We start from the raw sequence: 17161 nt of genomic DNA on the forward strand, positions 1-17161 counted from the left end.
TTCATTTTATTAGACGAAGTGTGCAAAAAGCGTTGGAAGTCCCTCAGGGACCGATACCGCAGGGAGAGGATCCTGGAGAAGGAAGGGAAAAGTAGCGGGACAGGGGCTTCCGGGGGATCTAAGCCCTGGCGTCTCGCGGCAGTAATGAGCTTTTTAAAGCCCTTCATGCTGGACCGTGAGACGTCCAGCAATTTCCCCCGGCAACCCCTGCCTCCACCCACCAGAGCAGAAGAAGAGGAAGACTCTATGGGTGACAGCCTGGATGACAGTCTGGAAAGCCAGCCAGAGCCAGGTAGCAGTCAGCCGGCCAGTGTGCCGGCCAGTGTGCCAGACGGTGTGCCAGCATTCCGGGGGAAGAAGAGCAGGGGAAGGGAGATGTCCCCTTTTGAGGAGAACCTGCTGTCGGCCGTAGGCCCGATGCTGGCCATGCCACCACCACCACCACCCCCACCACCAGTGGTGGAGGTGGAAGACGAGGACCTCCTTTTTTTAAGGAGTCTCTGGCCTGCAATGCAAAAGCTGAGCAGGACGAGCAGCATGAGACTGAAAATGAAGCTACAAGAGGCGGTCCTGGAGGCCACAGAAATGGACATTAATAATTAATTAATTAGATACTGATACTGATCCACATTACATCTTTTTACACTCATCACTCATCATCACATAAATAAAAGTTATTTAAAAGTATGTTATGGCTATACTGTGTCTTGACTTGTTCATGTGGTTTGTCAGTTACAACATACCAGGAGCTTCTTGTATGTCGATATATAATGTGCTGTCTTCTGTAATTATTCAGGTGAAACCCTGATGAAAATTATGAGTGGTTTATCACTAAAAACAGGGCTGAAGGAAAAAGGTTGTTAGTTATATCATGATATCAATTCAAGAAACATGTTTATTAGGAATGGTTGATTTTAAAATGGCTCATTTGGAATATTTGCTTTTTAAAGAAAATGGGTAGCTCTTAAAAGAGCTTTTTGGTTTGGAGACAAATATGGGCCTACACCACATTTGCCTGCCATCGCACTGCCCCCTCCTCGTTGAAGTAGGAGCAGAAGGTCTCCCGCTGTTGGATGGATCGCCGTGTGGCATTGTTGGAGCCCATCCTCGGTGCATCACACAGGGTTGGAGTAACTTAATCCGTGGACCTTGCGATAGGTGTGCGTGATGGCATATCAATGGTCTTCCTGCGGAGGAAGTTATGCAACACACAGGCAGCCTTCACACACAACTCCGTCACCTCGGGGCTGGTGGTGATGACACGCCTGAGCATTCTCCACTGGGTTGAGAGGATGCCAAACGCACATTCAACCACCAACCTGGCACGGCTGAGGCGGTAGTTAAATAACCTCCTTTCACGGGTGAGGTGACGTCCAGGGAATGGACGCAGAAGGTTGTCCAGCAGTGGAAATGCCTCATCTCCAACGAAGACATGGGGGAGAGGGCCCCGCCGCTCTGATCCTGCGATGACGGTGTCAGGTGGTAGCTGCAGACTGCCGTCTCGGAGGCTCTCTCCAAATGCAGAATTCCGCAGGCTCCCACTGTCGCTGCTCCTCCCAAAGCTTCCAACATCCACTACCCTGAACAGGTACTCAGCATCCACCACAGCCAGCAGTACCAAGGAGTGGGTGGACTTATAATTAAAGTAGCGGGAACCTGCATTTGCTGGAGCCTGGATAACGACGTGCTTCCCATCTATGGCACCAACACAGTTGGGAAACTCCCAGCGCTCCTGGAACCCAGCAGCGATGGCTCTCCAATCCTCCACCTGTGGTACCGGCATGCACTCCTCGACCAGGGCGGTCCAGATGGCCCCCGCAACCTCCTTGACAATGACTGCCACTGTAGAACGCCCGACCCGATAGCTGAAGGCTATCGTCGCGTACGAGTCACCAGTTGCCAGGTACCTGAGAAAAAAAGATATATACATGATTACAAAATATATTTATTCAGACCCCACACACACACAGACCACAGATCCCCCCTCCACACATTGAACACAGACACACATTGAACACACATTGAACACAGACACACACATTGAACAGACACACACATTGAACACAGACACACACACATTGAACAGACACACACATTGAACACAGACACACAGACACACACATTGAACACAGACACACATTGAACACAGACACACACATTGAACACAGACACACACATTGAACACAGACATTGAACACAGACACACACATTGAACACAGACAGACACACAGATCCCCACACACACATTGATCACAGACACAGACACACACGCCATGTACACAGGGGAGCAATACTGTGTTTACCTAGATATCTTAATTAATGTTACCCATCTGAACTAAATCACAGACTTCAGTCATCATTCGTGCATTCTCTCTCCTTCTATACAGAGTCAGATTAAAGAAGTAGAAATACACAAAACGTACCGTAGGCAGATGGCGAGTCGCTCGGCGGGGTCGATTGACATACGCAGATGGGTGTCCACCTTTGTAATCAGTGGGCCCACCTTTCCGAGCAACTCGTCGAACACCTCCTTGCTCATCCTGAAGTACCTCTGAAAAAGGCGGTCATCGAGACGGAGCTCCTGGACCAGAAGGTGGTATTCCCCCCTTTGTAGACGCTTTCGGAGTATCGGGTGTACCCAGAAGCGACGCACACTACACGGCCTCATGCGAGACAATGTATACACTAAATGCAACCTTGCACACACACGAGTTACCCTGCTTACCCTTGCTACAACACCGGCATCCATTTTAGCAATAGTGGAGAAGAACCGGGGTTTTTCACTTTGTATGTCCGGGGCGGGAGATTCACATGGAGATTCTGATTGGTTGTTGGTCGCGGGGCTCGAAGAAACGCCCCAAGCGTAAATCTTGGGGCGTTGGAAGCGAATTTTACGCTTGTAGTGTGGCCGGCCCGTGAAAGTTCAGAGTTCATCTCCATCAACATGGCTTCTGGAAGTGGCGCTCCCGCTAACAGTGGAAGTGAAGTATAATACTTTCACATCTTGTCGTTAGTCATGCAATAATCTCGAACTATACAATATTACGTTTGCTTAATTATGAAGCAATATTTGGAACTTGTTTAGTAGGTTTAATTGTGATGTAGCTAATAAGCTAACATTAGCTAGCGCTGTTAAGTCTGTCTAAAGTTTCTGTATGCTAAGTTGGTTGTACTGCTATCAAGTATTATCTTTAAATGAAGTTGACGTTATTGAAAATAACTGTTTGACAGGGTCTATCGCCTCAAGTCGAAGTATATTGCCGTTCATGATTAAGTATGTTTAAGCTATGAATGGTTGCTTTGTTACTATGTATGTATTATGTGTGGCATTTAATACTAGCATACATGTGCGAACAAGTAAGCTAAATAATGCTAATGGCCAACCTAGCATGAGTAGGATCATAAAGTCACTTAGCTAACGTTAGTTGGCCCGCAGAACACTAGTGGGCAAAATCAACGTTCTAATCACAGTAAATACTGTGGTAGCAAAGTAGCGGTGGGCACCAGATTGGAGATAATTAAAGAGATAATCTTGTAGTATCTTGTTTACCGACCATTTTCAAACAGTATTGCTGTTGGCGCTGCCCTTCTGTTGCCCACCAGTGTTCCACCACCAGTGAAGTCAGCTGTTTACTCCTATATAACCCAGCTGTTGACTGCTTTAATGACTATATGAGATGGCCAATGGTTTTAGCCATCTACAATCTAAGCCTTAGCTAGTGGGTGAATAAAATGGCCTTTTAAAAAAATGCAGAACTTGTCATTTATGGAGCAGCTAACAAACAATAATTTTCAGATCAATGTTTGTCATCTCTAATCTCTTAATTTATCCCCTAGGAATCACTGAAGCGTGACATCTTTCAATGACTGCATGATCGACTAACACACATCCTGGAGAGGACACCTGTAGACATCGAAGGGTTAGAGTTTGCGTGCCGTCAGGATTGTGTTCTATTAAGTGCTCTGGGCGACATAGTTGATGTAGGAGAGAACATTCTGTCTGCACTTGCAGACCTTAATACTCTCACCCAGCAGGAGAGAGAGAATGAACAGACATTTGTAACCCTGGAGTTGCAAAGAGGTTCTGGACGTGGGCGTCCACGATTAAGACTCTGACAAATCTTATAGAACTAGGACTGTCATCACATTGCATTGCCAGACTTCTGGGTGTGTCTAGAGCAACACTCAGGGTTCGTACGGGTGCTTGAAATCCTTGAAAATGCTTGAAATTTGACGTGGTGTTTTCAAGGTTTGGAAAGTGCTTGAATTTGGGAATGGTGCTTGAAATTGAGATAAAGTGCTTGAAAATGTAAATGCTTTACTTTTACAATAAATTGCTTTCTGACTGAATAGTTCGCTTTTTAGATTAAAAGAAAATAATTGCTTTTCTTTTACATAAAACAGCTCTGCTGCGGCCTTCCCGCGCTATGCGCGCGACCTGCAAGTGTTTGTGTTACGTGTGACCTGGGCATTATGATGAGAGTGATAGATGTGTGCCAGGAGGTTGCAGTTTCAACGAGCTTTGGCTAGCAGAAGACAAATACAAGCCATGGCTAAGACGAGGGTCAAGCCCACGAGTAGCCTCCTGCAAAGTTTGCAAAAATAACGATGCGAGAGTCTGCGCTGACGAGCCACATGAAAGGTACGCCGTAGTAGAGCATTTTAGATTAGGCTAACGTTGCATGTTACGTTTGTTTAAGCTAACGTTAGCGAGCTGAATAGCGAACTCGATTGACGGATAATAATAATTGCAGGGGACAATCATCTCAGATGAGCGTACCTATGTTATGTGCGTTACAGTCGCCATCCTGTGGTGTTCAGAGGATGAAGCACTCACGGCATTTCGTGTTATAGTCACAAAATATAATCGATTGATTCGACACAGAGCGATTTTGAAAGCAATGTATTTCTACTGGTAGTATGTTTCGTGCCTAAACCAAATGTGACTTGCTCTATCGAAATCAGTCACATTGACCCGAAGACACATTTTCGTTTGTATTACTGGTCTGGGGGAAGCTCGTGTGTGTGTATTTTTGCGTTTGTTTCCCGGGGAAACACTCACAAGAAACACCAGCTGTTGTTATACCTGCTGTGACGTTAAGTTACTCAGTTCTCCGCTTGTAATTATGCCGAAGCTTTAAAGTTGTATTTATCATCTGAATTTGCCGAAACAAGTTTAATATTCTGAAAGCCAAGACTTTGTTTATTTGAAAACAGATGAAAACAAACTGTCTTTATATAAAATGTAAGTATTATACAAGTAAAACTACATGTTGCTTTAATCCCATGTAATTGTAGAATGAACACAGTCTTCCTTTGAAGATGTATAAGTCAGGTGTCTTGAGTAGTCAGCATTACCTACAAATCATTGTACACATTTGTAAATATTATTTTCCACTTGTTACCATTGTGAGTCTATTTTTATGCAGCTCTGCGTGATTTTGTGACTACAATTTAGGCTAATACGCTACCAGAGGTGGAATAAGTACTCAGGTATTGTACTTGAGTAAAAGTATAAGTACTCAGATCTTGTAGTGAAATTATAAGTACTCAGATCTTGTACTTAGCAAAAGTAGAAGTACCAGAGTGTAGGAATACTCTGTCACAGTAAAAGTCCTGCATTCAAAATATTCCTCAAGTGAAAGTAGAAAAGTATTCTCATCCAAATATAGTTAAAGTAGCGACAGTAAAAGTAGTCGTTGTGCAGATTGGACCATTTCAGAATAATATATATGTTATGTTTTATAATGATTGATCATGAAAGTGTTCTCAAAGCTGGTAAAGGTGCAGTGAGTTTGAATGACTTTGTATACTGCAGGGTAGCTTGTGGATTTACTCCAGGTGGAACTAAAGATTTAACACTTGATTAGATTTCACATCATTCATCCTGATCTGTAAAGTAACTAAAGGTATTAAATACATGTAGTGGAGTAGAAGTACACCATGTACCTCTGAACTGTAGTGGAGTAGAAGTACACCATGTACCTCTGAACTGTAGAGGAGTAGAAGTACACCATGTACCTCTGAACTGTAGAGGAGTAGAAGTACACCATGTACCTCTGAACTGTAGAGGAGTAGAAGTACACCATGTACCTCTGAACTGTAGTGGAGTAGAAGTACACCATGTACCTCTGACTTGTGTTTACTGCCAACCTAAAAGTACCTCAAAAATAGTAATCAATAATGTATTGAAAAGTTATTTGGCTGATTGTTTTATATTGGCTCAGACAGGTTATATGGAACATACAGATGGGTCACTCATTTTGAAATATTAAACTTAGTTTTCTTTTCTTTAATTTGTCATCCTCGTGTAGAAGGCTATCACGAAACACACATTTGGTTGTTTATAGCATAAAGAACATCTGATTTACTGTGAGGTAGGGAAATAATCATTTGAGTATGTGTATATAAATATGTAATTTACAACAGCTGTAAGATGCTTGAAAAGCTGGAAAATGCACCTTGAAAATGCTTGAAAAGTGCTTGAATTTGACTTTGGAAAAGGTGTAAGAACCCTGAAGACTATTTAGGCGGATGGCCGAAAATAATGTATCTATATCAGCTTCATATAGTGGCTGCAGTGACGATGAATTAGATTTATTGATCACAAACATTAAAAGCACCATGCCAGATGCTGGCTACAGTATAGTCCGAGGTGCTCTACTTGCAAAGGGACACAGAGTGCAATGGGACCGAGTGTATGCATTAGGGATGCACGATATTGGTTTTTTGAAACCGATACCGATACCGATAACTTCCTGCTTCTCAAGACCGATACCGATAACCGATAATAATATAATATATATATATATTAAATGTACCTGTAGTTTTTGCACACCTGTTGGTAAAAAAAAGACTAGTAGTGAGCAAATGACATGAGCATTACTACTATGAACAAAACAAAGCCAAGAACAGTTTTGACTCTCGTCAAGCGCCATAATTTCTATGATGAAGTTAGAGATCGTTTTAGCCCTGGGGTCGTCTCTGGCAAACTTCTTGCCTTTTTCAAAAGCCTCGTCGATAGGTAAAAGCCCCGGTGCCTTTGCAGCTGGCTTTGGATTCGCCGCTAGTTTAGCAGCGCAGGCGTCTTCGTATGCTTTTAACACACCATCGTAGCGATGGCGATGTTTCAGGTGACTAATCAGGTTGGAAGTATTATAGCTCGTTGCCTTTTTCCCTCCTCGTGGAACTTCTGCATTGCATTTGTTAATACAAATAGCAAGCGAACTATCTAACTCTGAAACTTTGAAATTGTCCCATACTACCGACGACATGTTTGTTTACTGTCCTGGCTTCACGGCCGCACACCATTTACATCACAGCCAGGCATGAGTTAGGGAGCGCTGGATTTGTGAAAAACTCTCCTCTTCCTAAACCACTAATACCACAGTACTGGCAAAACGGGAGGAGCCGAGTGAAAAATAAGCGTCCCTCATCCCAATCCACCCACACCGCAGTATTTTTTTCTTTGTTTTTACCCAAAAAATATATTGTATATTATCGGGGCTATTAATACTGTTATCGGATTTATCGGGATGACGTCATAATTCCTAATATCGGACCGATAATTATCGGGCCGATAATTATCGTGCACCACTAGTATGCATCCATGCATCGTGTGGACATGTTGGTGTGCTCTCCAGGATGACCCGGATGGGATGTGTGGTGAGGAGAACATACACAGTTCCTTACCCTAAGTACATGGTGCACATCGACACCAATCACAAGCTAATCAGGTGTGTTTGCATGCTATCTGTATGTGAAGTGTTCATTATATTATTTTTCATTTCTAGTTTTATATATCTTGTGTTTTTTTTAATAATATTTAAAAATGACCATTGACAAAACATAGCATAACGTAGCATGAACATTTGGTTTTGCTTTCATCCACTTAAATATTCTATGTGAGATCTATGCTTCTATGGATGTTTTGTATTGTGTTTGGGAGTTACTTTTTTCTTTCTTATTTGTTTAAACTTAGATACAACTTTGTTATCTTTGGAGGAATAGATGGCTATTCAAGAAAGGTAAGACTTTATACTGTCAAAAAGTAACAACTGCAAAATGAGACAAGACTGCTGTTTTTTTATTTGTTGTATTAGGCTTCAGATTATTTTCTGTACAAATAGGGGGTAGTAACCTACTCTTTTTCATTCGTGAGGGGAAGCAAGCTTTGTATACTGGAAATTAATTTATCAAAGTCGTCATTTCAATTTTTTTGCTGACTGAATAGTGCCTATTCCACCCATCATATGTTAACTTTGTATTAATGTAAAGTATTCAGTCCTTTCTATTGAGCTTTGACTTGATTTCTCATGTCAAGAGGCTTCATGATATAACATCAAATCATTCTGAGGTGTCTAGTTTTCTTACCGTTTCATGTCATTCGTCAGTTGATTTATGTTGCAATGAATACTAATTGATCAAGTTGATAATGTGTTATATTATATATGTACTTGTATGTAGATTATGTACTTGAAGGTAGCAGACAACAACCGGTCTGACACCCACTTGGTCTTCTTCAATGAAGCTGTGAACGAGCATGGGTATCCACTGAGGTATTCATATCATTCCAAATGTAATTTTTACTGTGATTGTGGACCTATCCATAGTATGTAGATGCTCCCCTCAAATAGCTGCACATTGTTTCTTAGTTAAAAGAGGCATATTTTGAACATATGTTTGAACCGACAAGATAAAACAATAGCCATCACATACCTTTCCATGCCTCTAAAGTGCACTCGGAAACATGTATTAGCTTTGCTGACACAACTATAATTGTTAAAGATGACAACACAATTGTGTACAGTAGGGGTTTAAAACTGTGGGCCTCTCCTCAATTTTTATGGCACTACATTATTGGGAGTATACTGTAGTGTCATATATTTGATATACTACATATATTTTAATTGTGTAATTTTCCTGAAGCATATAATTGATTTGTTTTTCAGAGTGAGAGGAGATCATGGAGGGGAAAATGTTAGAGTAGCAGAATTAATGTTCTCAGTTCGTGGAACTGACATTAACAGCTTTATTGCAGGGAAAAGCGTACACAACCAACGGTGAGTCAAACCTAATTTTGGAAGCTTTTGAGACTATTCATTCTTAACATCCCCTTTAACAAACTTTCAGAAGAAAATTCTAATTTTAAAAGGAATTTAAAGGCCAAGATCATGAACATTTTCAAGCAAAAATGTACTTTATGATGGTGCACTGACTCTTGTGTCATTCAATGGATTATTGCCAAATTATAACAATATTACGTTTCAACTTTGAAAATTGAACAGTTTGTTCAAATCATCTGTAACTACAACTTATGACCATTTTTTTTTCAAATACAGAATTGAACGTCTCTGGCGTGATGTGTTCAAGTGTTACGGGTGTGTTTTACAACACCTTGCACTCTTGAGGAACAACACCTGCTTGACATCAGCAGCATCCTGCACATATTCTGCTGCCACTATGTTTTCCTGCCACGCATCCAGGCCAACCTTGATGTCTTCACTGAGGCATGGGCCAACCATCCAATCAGGACAGAGCAAAACATGACTCCAAACCAGTTGTGGCAGGTGGGCCAAGCCCTGCATCCGGTGGCAGATCCTGATCCTGAGGTTAATTCCAAATGTGTTAAAAACATCTTATCACAATCTCTTGTTGATCCTCAATCAATAAAAAAACAAACATCCTTACATTTAGGTTCTTATTCTCTACACATAACAATAATCACACTACCCTTGCATTCAAAAAGCCTTTGCTTGGTGCAATCAAGACTAGGGTTCTTTTTCACCACATGTGTAAAGTCAAGTCTTTTCCATAATAACCTTCACATATTCCACAATCATTACTTGTAATTATAGAACATTGCATAACCTTTTCTTTATCTTATTTTGTATTAATTTGTGATAATGACGGTGCTTGTTTAATGTATTAATGCATATGAAAGGTTATTAATATATATATATATATATATATATATATTAGGGCTGTCAAACGATTAAAAAGTTTAATCAGATTAATCACAGCTTAAAAATTAATTAATCATGATTAATCACCATTCGAACTATGTCCAAAATATGCCATTTATTTATGTATATTGTTGTGGGAATGGAAAGATAAATGAAAGAAGGCGGATATATCCATTTAACATACAGTATCTATGTTTATTATAAACATTTTCTGCGTGTCAAAATGAAAGACAACCCACACACCTATCAATCATCAAACCGTGGGGTCTTAATTCATTACGTGTTGATTTCTATCAACGGGGGAGTACTTCAAGAAAGTCGACAGAGGGGGGGGCGGCTAGTGGAGTATTTCGTGACCACAGAGTGTGAACGTTGTGATCAGCTGTTTTAGCGCAGTTCTCCAGTGAAGGGGGGGAGTCTCCCTCCGCAGCCGGTTGGCGTAGTTTTGGCACAATTCCGTTGTACAGACCGACGTTAACAGCAGCCCTGTCTGTGCACACGGAGACCGACTCTGTCGTCCGGTGATCTAACCGCCTTCTGGAAAAGCTTCACAAGTACGTCGGTACGCAAATGCGCTTTGTGACACAAGTGACGGTACGCATTTCAGATTACGCACATAACCTGCGTACCAGTTATGTGCACCCCTGTAGCCTACTACAGCAAAAGTATTCTCCGTCGGGACTTCCTGCAACAACACCACGCCGTTATCAAAGATGTTCTATTGAGAAGACGATCACTACGTGACAAAAGTTTTCAAAACCGTGGCTACTGAAATCAATCTTACTAACTGCTGTCAATTTACTCCGCGCGAGTTGGCAGACTTTATTTAGCTTACTTTAACATCATTTTTCATGGTGGGGCTAAGCCATTTCTTGGTATGGGTGTAGCCTACCCCAGCCATACCCTGGCGCTGCCACTGGTGGCACGTATGGGGCGGGCCATTCTGCACATGCGTTAAATGCGTTAAATATTTTAACGCAATTAATTCAAAAAATTAATTACCGCCGTTAACGCGATAATTTTGACAGCACTAATATATATATATATATATATATATATATATATATATATATATATATATATATATATACACAATTTGTCTTTGTCAGGGTATTCTCATACCAGAGATCCAGTGGGAAGAGAGTGGATTTTCAAATCAGCATCATCCTGGGGTCAATGTCCCTACACTGGAAAGTCCTCTCTCAGATCCTGAAATGATGCTCCTGCAGGACACAATCGATCCACTACAAGAATCGGATTGTTTTGGAGTTGACATTTATCTCGAGACTGTCCAATACGTTGAGAACCTCATTGAAGCCAGATAATGAGGATCAATATTTATTGTCCTTAATTGTACTTGCAACTTAAAATTGTTTAACTAAAATTGCAGTTGCTGGATTGGAATTGTAAAAGAGAAATGTAAGAGTTCACTTTTCAGTGAGGTGTTGGCGGTAGCCTATAGGAGACGCTAAACGAGTCCCTCAGATTTGTAGGTTGATAAACAAAAGGTTGTAATTATCAAGCTGTCATGTGAGAAGACAGGATAATATCATGTGTACTGTTAAGGAAATGGCAGGTGCTGCATCAGGAGTACATGGTTATGATTTATACATTTCTAATGTAATAATTCTCCAAAAATCCCCTTTCAGTATAGAATAAAATAATTGGTCAGTGTCCATTTTAAAATATAATAATTATCTATCAACCTTTTTTAACCTCATCGTGAAAAGGAAAGCGATGTTTCAATCTGGGGAACAAAATAATTTGTTTACCAAAGGCTACTTTAAATATTTAATTGTCAAATACAGTTTTTTTAGCAACTGAATTGAGTTTGATTTACTATATGAATAATAAAGAACCATCATTGAATGTACTGCTTGTGTTAAAGGGAGTGGCAAGTGTAAAAGTGTAACAATGATAATAGCTAAAAATAATTCTACCAAAACTCTTTTATTAAAGAAAAAAAGCTGCAGGTGTAAAAACTGTTGAGCTATAGATATAGATATATCGATCTATATATATATAGATATATAGATATATATATCTATATATCTCGGGAGCGCCACTTCCAGAAGCCATGTTGATGGAGATGAACTCTGAACTTTCACACCCCCAGACTCCGCAAATCGCGTAGATGTTACACTACGTTGGAAACGCATTAGGCACACCCTCGTGGGTGTAGAGGAAACTTCTGTGTAGCTATGCAGTGGGAGTCACCGACTCAGGAAGGAGACACGGGAAGAGCAGTAGCTTTGATGTCAAACACATGATGGTTTATTTGGAGTTAACGGCCGGAGGATTCACATCACAAGTCCAAGAGTCAGAGGTTCTGACTTCACGGTAGAGTTGCCACGTCAATTCTGAAGAACTCTACCCCAGACCCATGTATTTAGCTAGTTCAGAGAGCATCATCAACATGATGCATAACAAGATAGAATGATAACACCTCTATCAGCTGACGCCAACAGGCAGGAACAGGGAGACAAAACACTGAGAGCACAGCAGCCAAAGTTACAGGTGCCTGTGCTCAGTCAGGACAGTTTGAACTGATACACTGGGTCAAAGTTATGGGCCTTGGAAAATATTCCACAACAGTGGGGGCACACGCATGTGATTGGCTTAAAATTAAGCAGACATCTGATTGGCCGAAGACACCCCTCTTAAAAAAAGTGAGGTGTGAATCTAGCTGCGTCAGGGGAGTCTCAAAAATCCACACACACATGCAGAGAGATCCACACACAAATGCAGAGAGATTCACACACAGAAAGCGTTTTTTATATAAATGTAACAACACTCAAATGTGTTTTTGATGTAACTATTTGTGTGTGGATGAGAAATATATTTGTGAAACTTTTTTACATTTATAAAATGATAAGTTTGTGTGTGTGCATTGACAAATATGTGTGTGGACGGAGACATTTATATATTACATTACATTACATTACATTGCATTTAGCTGACGCTTTTATCCAAAGCGACTTACAATAAGTACATTCGACCAGGAAGACACAACCTTGAAGAAAACAGAATCATATAAGTACATCAGGTTTCATAGAGCCAAAACATTTCAAGTGCTACTCAACTGGCTTTAGGTAAGCCAGTCCTTTATTAGTATAAAAGTGCTTCGTTAATAGTTCTAACGCTCGAAGTGGAGTCGAAAGAGATGAGTTTTCAGTTTGCGCCGGAAGATGTGCAAGCTATCTGCCGTCCTGATGTCAATGGGGAGCTCATTCCACCATCTTGGAGCCAGGACAGCAAACCCACGTGTTTTCGCCGATGGAAACTTGGGTCCCCCTCGCAGCGAGGGCGCAACGAGTCGTTTGGCTGATGCAGAGCGTAGTGCACGCGCTGGGGTGTACGGTTTAACCATGTCCTGGATGTAGGAAGGGCCAGATCCATTCGCAGCATGGTAAGCAAGTACCAGTGTCTTGAAGTGGATTCTAGCAGTTACCGGAAGCCAGTGAAGGGAGCGGAGGAGCGGAGTGGTGTGGGAGAATTTAGGAAGGTTGAAAACCAGACGAGCCGCTGCATTCTGGATGAGCTGCAGAGGTCGGATGGCACATGTAGGTAGACCAGCCAGGAGGGAGTTGCAGTAGTCTAGGCGTGAGATGACGAGAGCCTGGACCAGAACCTGAGTCGCTTTCTGAGTCAGCTGGGGACGTATCTTCCTGATGTTGTAAAGCGTGTATCTGCAGCAACGGGTTGTAGCAGCGATGTTTGCAGTGAAGGACAGGTTGTTATCTAGGGTCACACCCAGATTCCTTGCAGTCTGGTGTCGGGGAAACAACTGAGGTGCCGATGTTGATTGTCAGGTCAAGAGTTGGACAATCTTTTCCCGGGAGGAAGAGCAGCTCAGTCTTGTCAAGGTTGAGCTTCAGGTGGTGAGCAGACATCCACTGAGAGATGTCAGCTAGACAAGCAGAGATGCGTGCGACAACCTGGGTCTCTGAGCGGGGAAAGGACATAATTACTTGGGTGTCGTCAGCGTAGCAGTGGTAAGAAAAACCATGCGGGCTAATGACTGATCCGAGCGAGTTTGTGTACAGGGAGAAGAGGAGGGGACCAAGAACAGAGCCCTGAGGGACCCCCGTAGTTAATTGACAATGGTCGGACTCAGACCCTCTCCAAGTCACCCTGTAGGTACGGTCTTTCAGGTATGAGGTGAGGAGGGAAAGTGCAGAGCCTGAAACTCCAAGTGCTTGGAGAGTGCGAAGGAGGATCTGATGATTCACCGTGTCGAATGCAGCAGACAGGTCCAACAGGATGATGACAGAGGAGAGGGATGCAGTTTTGGCAGTGTGCAGTTCCTCCGTGACAGCAATGAGAGCAGTTTCTGTGGAGTGACCTGCCTTGAAACCAGACTGGTGCGGATCCAGAAGGTTGTTCTGATTGAGATAACAGGAGAGTTGTTTAAAGACAAGCGCGTTCAAGTGATTTAGACAGGAACGGGAGGAGAGAGACAGGCCTGTAGTTTATAACATCAGACGGGTTGAGAGTGGGTTTCTTTAGGAGAGGGTTTACTCTTGCCTCCTTGAGACTGTTTGGAAAGTGACCAGAAGTTAGAGAAGTGTTGATGAAATGGGTGAGAAACGGTAGAATATCAGGAGCGATAGTCTGAAGGAGGTTTGAAGGGATAGGGTCCAGAGGACAGGTGGTAGGGCGGGCAGAGGTAATGAGGGTAAGAACCTCACTTGGAGAGAGAGGGGAAAAGGAGGTTAGTGTGTTGGTGGAAGGAAGGTCTGGTGACCCAGCGGTGAGTAAAGGTGAGTCAGAAAAAGAAGAGCGAATATCATTAACCTTTTTTTCAAAGTGGGTAACAAAGTCGCTTGACAGAAGTGAGGAGGGGGGAGGAGCTTTTGGAGGGTCCAAGAGGGTGGAGAAGATGGAAAATAGTTTTTTAGGATTGGAATAGGAAGATTGGATCTTATCTTGAAAGAAAGTGCTTTTTGCCTGAGAGATCGAAGCAGAGAAAGAGGAGAGGAGAGCTTGATAGGTTAGGAGGTCGTCACGGTGTTTGGATTTCCACCATTTCCGCTCTGCTGCCCTAAGGACGGTTCTATTAGCACGCAGTGCATCATTTAGCCAGGGAGCCGGAGGGGACTGACGAGCCTGCCGAGATGTCAGAGGACAGAGCGAGTCCAGAGTGGATGAGAGAGTAGAGAGGAGAGTTTCTGCAGCAGAGTTTGGAGGCAGTAGTTGGAACGAATCAGAGGAAGGGAGGGCTGAGAGCACCGACGAGGCAAAGGTAGAGGGAGAGAGGGAGCGAAGGTTACGGCGGACAAGTGTAGGATGGGAAGAGATTAGTTTGTTATGTTTGGAAAGGGATAGAGAGAATGAAATGAAGAAGTGATCGGATGTGTGGAGCGGGTTTACAGAGAGGTTAGAAGTAGCGCAGTTCCTTGAGAATATGAGATCAAGGACATTGCCAGCTTTATGAGTCGGTGGGGACGGAGACAGTGAGAAAGCAAAGGCGGTTAACAGAGATGTTAGTTCGTCTATCTTCCCCATCTGGAGGTTGAAGATATAAATCAGGAATTACATTTGTGTATCCTTTTGTGTGCCTTTATTTATTTTTGAGACTGAACTGACCCCATATCCCTGTGAGCACAGTGTGCTCTGATTGGTCGGGACACGTAACATGAACGTGCCGGGCGGCGCGGTCCCGTGAGTTAGATGCGCGTTCATAATGCAGAGGGAAATAACGCTCAGAATAACGTTATTAGCACATTATTACAACTTGAGGAACGAATATTTTTAATAAGGGCTATAAAAGTGTTCATACTGGGTAGTTTATTTAGTTTAAAAAAAATTATCCAACGATTTACAGACCACTCTTTCCCCATGTAAGTCAATGAGAAAAAGTGTTTCCGGGCCTGGCAACCAAACGGAAGTGTAGTACCGCCGTTTGGCCAGCACGAATATTTTCATCTGAGTCCGGCGCACTTCCTGGGGGCTTGGTTTACCCTATCTCCTATTCCTTGACCTCTGAGTGAAACGTCACAGGGTTAAGGGATAGTGGATAGGAGAATTCAAAAGGACTTAGGAAAATAGATCGCGGTACTTTAGAGAATCCGAATGCACTTTCACTATCCGACTGTTTATGATGCGCCAGCGGACGTCATGAATGTGCGTCTGCTGCTGTGGGGAAACTATGGAAACTACAGTTTTCTATACAGCGGACTACAACATGGATGTTTAATAAGAACGAGGGACTACTGTAAACTCATCTCGAGACTCTGCACCGTGCTCTGATGCTGTTGTTTTATGCTTTATGAACGTGGACAACAGAGAAACATATTCTTCATGACCAAAGTTGGAATTGAAATAAAAAAGGAAAGTGAAACTTATGCTCGTCACCCTCTCCCTCCGGTCCACATTAATACAAATGATCTCAATACGTATGATTGTATGAACTATGAAAATATCTTAAAATCAATACAAATGTATTTATTATAAACGTTAGTCCTTAACATCTATCACTGTGTATATCACCATTCAAACATCTTTTAAAAGTTGAACAAACCCCACACAGCTCAGTAAAGACTGTGAGATGTTGACTTTATTTGATCATTTCAGTAAAAAACTAACGTTCATATTTCTCTTTTTGATTATAATACTGATGAACGTTCAGAAAAAAGCACTTTGGCAACTTACCACATACGTTTTAAAATGCTTAATAAGCACCGTAACTTTCATGATATCATTTCTCGGTCATAATTGGTTGTTTCCGTGAACGGCTGACTGTTGTGATGGCAAATGCTGCGGCTGCAATGCATTGTGGGGCAGCATTTTCTCCTCTCCTTTCGGTTAAGGAGGTCCAGTGGTTCCTAAGCTAAAGGAGGTTATAAAGGAAGTTTGAAACCGCCTTTCCTTTCATTTGGAGAATTGGAACGGCACTTATCATGGCTGCCAGTGACGTACTTCCGGGTCATTTCACTCCGTTAGGAAGGTTCCTAAACTAAATGGACTATTGGAATGCAACCCAGGTCCCAGGTGATATGTCACCCACCTACTTCCAGTTGTTCTTCACCAGGGAGACAATGAGAAAACTCTGCATAAATACCAACCGCTATGCAGCAAAAAAACTAAATATGGGGAGAAAATGTAAGTTGGTTGAAGTTGGTATTGAGGAACTATACCAGTTCCTTGGCCTCCTCATATACACCGCCCTTGTGCCTTTGTCTTGCATACAAGAC

At 42.3% G+C, this 17161-nt stretch overlaps 1 protein-coding gene across 1 annotated transcript; it reads right to left on the bottom strand.

The window, feature by feature from the left end:
- Window positions 1-244: 244 nt before the first annotated feature.
- On the bottom strand, window positions 245-2907 carry LOC117538335. Its single transcript, XM_034203948.1, has 3 exons — window positions 2424-2907; window positions 1755-1907; window positions 245-542 (listed from the first exon to the last, which is right to left on the bottom strand). Exons 1-3 carry the CDS (start codon window positions 2747-2749, stop codon window positions 245-247), a joined length of 777 nt encoding a protein of 258 aa, XP_034059839.1. The 5' UTR covers window positions 2750-2907.
- Window positions 2908-17161: the final 14254 nt, after the last annotated feature.

This window comes from Gymnodraco acuticeps, unplaced genomic scaffold, assembly GCF_902827175.1.
Source record: "Gymnodraco acuticeps unplaced genomic scaffold, fGymAcu1.1, whole genome shotgun sequence".
In the NCBI taxonomy this organism is placed as follows: Eukaryota; Metazoa; Chordata; class Actinopteri; order Perciformes; family Bathydraconidae; genus Gymnodraco; species Gymnodraco acuticeps.